This window comes from Lolium rigidum, chromosome 6 (genome assembly GCF_022539505.1).
Source record: "Lolium rigidum isolate FL_2022 chromosome 6, APGP_CSIRO_Lrig_0.1, whole genome shotgun sequence".
Lineage (NCBI taxonomy): Eukaryota > Viridiplantae > Streptophyta > Magnoliopsida > Poales > Poaceae > Lolium > Lolium rigidum.
The window spans coordinates 256,703,451-256,710,157 of record NC_061513.1 but is presented as its reverse complement, the minus strand read 5'-3'; the positions used below and the strand labels follow the sequence as shown (position 1 = coordinate 256,710,157).

The 6,707-nt window shown below is 48.0% G+C and overlaps 1 protein-coding gene across 1 annotated transcript; it reads right to left on the bottom strand.

Moving 5' to 3' along the window:
* Positions 1 to 1,317: 1,317 nt before the first annotated feature.
* On the bottom strand, positions 1,318 to 2,043 carry LOC124663991 (3-phosphoshikimate 1-carboxyvinyltransferase, chloroplastic-like). The gene is made up of 3 exons (XM_047201613.1): positions 1,805 to 2,043; positions 1,555 to 1,708; positions 1,318 to 1,374 (listed from the first exon to the last, which is right to left on the bottom strand). Exons 1-3 carry the CDS (start codon positions 1,999 to 2,001, stop codon positions 1,318 to 1,320), a joined length of 408 nt encoding a protein of 135 aa, XP_047057569.1. The 5' UTR covers positions 2,002 to 2,043.
* Between the last annotated feature and the right edge of the window lie 4,664 nt (positions 2,044 to 6,707).

Sequence of the window (6,707 nt, the reverse complement as noted above, 5' to 3'; positions counted from 1 at the left end):
TGCATTTTTTAAGTGTTGCACTGTTTTGATTGAGTGTTAGTTCATCGCTTTCAGCATTATTTTGGTCCCAATGGTCACATAAAGCAAGTGTGGGTGGTTACTTCTACTTAGTTTAAGACCAAGGAGAGTGGATTCTGTGACCGGGTGTATACGTGAGCACGCGGTTATCACCGTTGGATCTGGTCCACCACCGTTGGATTCAGCCTATCAACAAACGGTGACTAACGGTTCTGTGAACTTTTGCTCCGTGTAAGGCCCAGCAGTCGCTAGCATGCATGCTTGAGTAGCAACAACCAAATGTGTGTGGGACCCACTTGAGTAGCAACAACCAAATGAGCGTACGTTGACTCGATTTGGAGCCTGTCTGCTCACGAACAGGAATGAATTAAAACAAAATACGATTGGATCAATTGCTGGATCCATTTCGCTAGTACGCACTGCACAGTGTTTGAAGATTTTCTCCATGCATTCCATCGGTTCTCCATGAATTAGTAGACGAAAATCAGTACTGTTTTGGTGTTCATCACTTCAGCACAGAAAAAAGTTGAATTCTATTGTATTGACCATTATGTGAGACCGAGACCAATCACACATAAAGTCCATCGAAACAAAGAGATCCCAGCTCGAAAATGGAAGAAAACTCACTTCCAGAGAAATCCAATGTCGGCAAACCTGCTGCAGATTACACCTCCGGCCATACTCCGCGGCGGCGGATTGAGCTGCCGCTCTGTCTAACATACCGTAGATGCGATTTTGGGGGATCAGTAGCTCAATGGGCGGCGGATTGAGCTGCCCGGATCTCGGCACGATGAAGCGGTCGCTCGATGGGCGAAGGTTGGCCCGCTCCTTCAGAAGCTGCTCCTCACCGGGCCGCTCCTGCGCTGGCGCAACCCACCGCCACCAGCCCTGTCCAACCTCGCCATGTCGGTGCTACCAGCGGTAGCCGGTGCTGCTACCAACAGCCGCCGACCCTCCTACCAGCGGTCTCCGGTGCTGCTCCGAACCACCGCCGCCGCTGATACCAACGACCGCCAGCCCTGCTACGAGCGATCTCCAGTTCTGCTCCGAACGGCCGCCGCCGCTGCTACCAGCGGTCGCCGGTGCTGCTCCGAACGGCCGCTTCCGCTGCTACCAACGGCCCCCACCGGCAACCACCAATATCACCAAGGCTGGGTCACGAGGCGGCGGGGCCATGGGGACGCCATGCTGTCGCTGGCCCGCGTCGGCGGACGGCATGAGTGAGCTCTTCTCCTACTCGATTTCCCCACCGGCCAGGGCTCCTGCGGGCAGCGGTAGCTGGCGCGGCCATGTGACAGCTTAACCTGTGGAATGTGGTTCAATGTTAAGTGCTAGTTCATGATAGACCCATGTGATCTAAGACCACAACACAATCAGCATATCTGTTTTATACGAAATAGGGCCTATTGGTTATGGCTATTTCAAATTTATTGTGTGGTCGCATTGCACCATACTACTCTCAGTAATCTTGTTTTTTCTCCAGACAAGTGAAATGTTTGTACAAAAGCGTATAACATGGAAGTTCATGAAGCTAACCTTGCCACCAGGTAGCCCTCCAATGCCGTTGATATGAACATGTGGGCAGTCAGTGCCGAGGAAACAATCAACACTCGCACCTAGTTGTTTCAAACCAACACCTAAGTCACCGATAGGACGCTCCCTCATTCTTGGTACTCCATCAAGAACATAACTGAAGTTCAGAAGAGAGACGTAAACCATCAGTCTCAAAGCATAACCACAGAACTCATACTTATTCCCGTAAGGATAAAAAAAAAAAGAAACATACGTCGCATTTCCACCAGCAGCTACTACAGCTGCCGTCAATGGCCGCATTGCAGTTCCAGCGTTGCCCAAGAAGAGCTTTACTTCCTCCTTGGCATCCTTTTCAATCGGGAACCTGCCGCCGCAGCCGACGACTACAGCTCTTTTTGCAACTTTGTCTGCTTCCACTGAGAGCCCAAGCGCGTCCAGGGCCTCGAGCATGTAGTGGACATCCTCGCTGTTCAACAGGTTATCCACAACCGTTGTTCCCTGATGAGCAAAAGCCAGTTAATGATCAGCAAAAGATGACAGCGAAGCAAAGCAGTTTCAATTGCTTATCGTACTGCAAATAAGTTGACAGGGCATGCTGCACTATAATATTCCGATGAGTGTAAAGTGAATAAACTGACTTTTGCTCATCCAAGGCCACATATAATATTGATCCAACTAACTACATAATTCTAACGATTCGATAAACGAACATAGGAATTGGCTACTAAGAAGAGTAACCTTGAACTAAATCCTAAAATCCCATCTCGGCACCCAATTCACACAAAGGGGAGAAGTAGGGAGAGGGGCTTTGTCTGCTTGTTTTCTCACCTTGGACAAGGCGGAGAGGAGAAGGATCCGGTTGGAGAGCGACTTGGAGCCGGGCAGCTGCACGGCGCCGGAGATCTCCCGGATGGGCTGCAGCACGACCTTCTCCAGATCACCGCCCCGCCGCGGCCCCGCAGACACATCCCGCGAGCCGGGCGCGCCGGCATGGCGGCGCGGTCGAGCGACATCACTGCCGCCGCCGCCGCGTTGAGCCGGGCAGCTGCACGGCGCCGGAGATCTCCCGGATGGGCTGCAGCACGACCTTCTCCAGATCACCGCCCCGCCGCGGCCCCGCAGACGCATCCCGCGAGCCGGGCGCGCCGGCATCCGGAGGCAGCGCGAGAAGGCGGAGGAGGCCGGGGCGGCGGCGGCGCGGTCGAGCGACATCACTGCCGCCGCCGCGTTGGACGACGCCATGGTCGCCATTGCCGATGGCGTCGTGGTGACCGGGTTGGTGGGAGGGAGGAGAGCGGGCCGAGCGGCGGGATTGCGCAGGTTGTTGGGTTGGTGCCCATGTCGTGCCGGAGAGCAGCACGGCCTCCCCAGTCGTCTGCGCTGGTGCCTGATGGGGGCGGCTCGGAGGTGGGAGTAGATGGAGGAAAAGAGCACGGCACGGTCTAAGGAATCTTGTGAAACAATTTTTTAGTAGTACATCACCTTACGGAGAGAACAGATGCCGTTAGACACGTGTCACTCAACTGATGCGTGCTCACGTATACACCCGGTCACCAGGCTTCTTTTGTAAGACCAAGTGTGGCCTTTGCCAAGTATATTCTGCATTTGTTTTTTCTCAGCATTTTCATGGTGCCCTAACATGTGGATGAAGGCGTGAAGCTAGTAATTTTTCGGCGTGCTCGGTCGCTGGTATCTAGTTTGACATGCACTACACATCAGTAATTGTTAAACATGAGAAGCAAACAGCAGCAACTTAGTTTACCAAATATACCAAATACTGCAGTCACACAAACCGTAGCTTGCAGGAATATGGATAGTAAAGCAAGAGCTGGTTATATATACATGTCATGTTGACGTTGAGTGGTACATATATCTAACTATGAAAGTGTATTGTGGTTTGCTAATTAACTTCATACTATTTTACACAAAACGTCGGGTATGTGTTCTTAGCGGTTGATTTATATTACAAAAGTATTTCCCCAAAATGTCAGACTGATAACTTCTTGCGCCACGCTTCTTGTGCCAATGTGCCATAATGTTTTCTCCAAGAATCTTTAGTTGGATTGCATCACCCAATTCCCTCAAACTTCTTCCTTGCTAATCCCTTGTTAATCCCTCTCTTTAAAACAGGCTAGTGGAGATTTATTTGGACCTCAGGGGCGGTCCGGGTGAGACACTAGAAACCAATTCAATACCGTCATGCAAAACAGGCCCTGAGAGTGTGCCAGTCCTACACACCGACCAGGTCGGTGCCTACCGTGCACCGCACACCCTTGGTCGGGTATTGGGCTGGCCCATTTTCGCCTTTTTTTTCTTTTTTTCTTGTCTATTTCTGTTTTGTTCTTTCTTTTTGTTTGTTTTTATGTTTTCTTTTTTGTTTATTTTTTCATTTTCTAAAAAGTTTAAATTTGAAAAACGTTCAAATTTAAAAACGTTCATATTCAAAAAAAAATTCAAATATGTTCAAATTTATAATTTATTCAAATTCGAAAATTATTCAAATTAGAAAATTAAAAAATGTTCCAAATACGAAAAATGTTCATATTCTAAAATAATAATTTTTCATTTTTCGAAATTTTAGAAAGTGTTCAAATTTAAAATATGTTCATATTCGAAAAATATTCAAATTTTAGAAAATTCGAGATTCTGAAAAAGTTCAGTTTTTCAAAAAGTGTAGTCCAAAAAAAGTAGAAATTGAAAAAATGCAAAAAGAAGAAGAAAAGAAACAGCAAAAAACAAACAAGGAAAAAACACATTGCTAGGCCAGGCCAGCACCCATCCTAGGGTGTTCGACACCTGGTCTGCACCAACCAGGGTGGTGTATAGCACCTCCCCTAAGAGTGCTCCATCTTGAAACACCCCTACCAAGCTAAAAAGTACTACCACATAAACTTTGGGATAGACAAGTTCAACTCCACATCTAGTATCAGGATTTGCAATGATTTTGTTTGTTTCAAGTGTTGCTAACGGTTAGAGACAATAGCAAGATGATTGGTGGCAAACTGCATCTTGCATCTTGACCTCGTCTTCAGAGAAATGGAAAAGACATAACATCACACATGCATTGTTTCTGCAGAAGAGAAGGAATTTGCTCTGTCTTGATCTAGTAAATGGAAACTTAACTGTAACACAAGCAAGTACATATAAGAATAAGCAAGGATCATGAGAGAAGAAGGGACATCAAGATCTTTAGAGGAAGATTCATCAAGTTGAACTGGTCGGCCGACGGACTTGAGGAGCTAATGTCAAAAGCTTGAGGGCATCGACACGAGCTGTTGGGTTTGCCTCTGCGACGCGCTTCCTTGTCTTTGATGTTGTGTCTGTGTTTCTCGGGGCGATTATGACATAGCCTCTTCTCAGGGATGCCACTAGATCTTCCCGAGGGCCTATTTTGAACAGGGAAAGGGTCTCAAAGAACCCTGATTGCTTCATTAATTCACATTCGATGGGTACAGGTTTACAACAAGGACCTTGTAGAAAAGAGAAAGTATGGTCCTAAAAAATTGCACTAAGAACCCTAAATTAACAAGTACAAGAAAAGCGACTGAGTCCCTCGTCCTCTACACCAGATGCAAGACTCCGTCGTCGGCACCTTGTCTCTACCGGGGACGAACCACTTCGTGACGAAAAGGTGTGAGGCGCCGACGACAATCTTTAGAGGGCCTCCTCCTTAGGCACGTTGGCCGGGAGGTTGAAGGTGAGATGACGTTGGAAGGCGGCGACAGAGCTCAGAGCAGACGCCCTTTGACTGTCATAGTCGATAGCGAAACAACACCAGGATGTGTAAGAGTATCCGAGGATGTGCTCCAGACTGCAGCAACAGGACCACCCCATCGTGAATCGAACCGCCACCAGCCAAAAAGATCTCATATGCCTCTTTCGAAACCTTCATGGCGAGAGAGACAAAGAGAAATCATTAGATCGAGACGGCTGGGGACAATTTTATCGGGATCGTCTGGATTCTGGAACCGCACAGAGAGAAACATTCTCTCTCTCTGGAGACTTTTCATTTTTGTCCTAATACTATATTGTTTTAACGTCTTAAACCTTGTATAGTTTTGTTGAAACACTTCGTGCCGCTTGATAACATTATCTCTCTGGAGACTTTTCATTTTTGTCCTAATACTATTGTTTTAACGTCTTAAACCTTGTATAGTTTTGTTGAAACACTTCGTGCCGCTTGATCTTTTGTGGCACATCGCAAAAGTGTCGTTGATTGGCAAAGCCTTTTGCGGCACTTTCCTTAACTGTTGGTATTAGTGCATGCTTATCGGCACTTTTCTAGATTACATGTAATTTGCACGTCATTGGTGGCATTAATTGTAATATGCCGCCTAAATATGCTATTAGCGGCGAATTGGAGAAGTGTCAGTAGAAAAATGCCGCTAATCAATGTACGTGAGATAGTGAGTGGGGATGGAAGAGGAGGGACCCCTCTCTATCCATAGTAGGTGTAGGTTTAGAATTAGGGCTTGGTCCTTGTTTTACCTATATGAAGACTGGTGTGATGCCATGGAGGCTGGGCGTTCTTGTGATTCCGCGTGGCGCCGAGCGGCCTCCGTGAAGCTCTCCGGCCAGCCTCTACGGTGGAGGTGCGGTGGTGGTAGTAGATTTGGCGGAGTCTTCTTCAATAAGCACGGTCGCGGATCCAGCCGTCCCGATATAAAGATTTCTCTTTGCCCCAACGAATCGTGACCCACGGCACCAGAGCGATGCCGCTGAACTTCAACACCACCATCGAGGTGGTGCTGCTGGACACCAGCATCTAGGGCATTGAGAGTCACCCGCTGCACCTGCACGGCTACGACTTCCACGTTATCGGCACGAGCTTCATTTGAGAAAAGAAGAGGCTTCCTTTATCTTAAGCTTATCAGCATGTGGGATTTTTTGGACGGCACATCATCCGCGTGAATATTAAGTGGATTACCGCATGATCCCGCATAAGGAATTGTGGCTCATGCGGGCAAGCCACCAAACTGTCCAGCAGCTTGTCCATTTACATCCTATCATAACATGGTACACGTGCTCTCTTTCAGGTGCACAAGCAACCCGACATGCACGGGACATCGAGGATTTAAGCTCCACACAACGGGAAAAGAGATGTCAATCTAGTCTAGATTGGAGACAGACGATGTGCATCAAAGGTCTGGTGGATC

What these genes read in the sequence shown, in the direction of transcription:
- LOC124663991 (XM_047201613.1), bottom strand. Translation starts at nt 2,001, where the DNA reads ATGCTCGAGGCCCTGGACGCGCTTGGGCTCTCAGTGGAAGCAGACAAA. An exon ending in GCTGCTGGTGGAAATGCGAC is followed by an intron (nt 1,709 to 1,804) that starts GTATGTTTCTTT and finishes TCTGAACTTCAG; the next exon opens with TTATGTTCTTGATGGAGTAC. An exon ending in GAGGGCTACCTGGTGGCAAG is followed by an intron (nt 1,375 to 1,554) that starts GTTAGCTTCATG and finishes TTGTGGTCTTAG; the next exon opens with ATCACATGGGTCTATCATGA.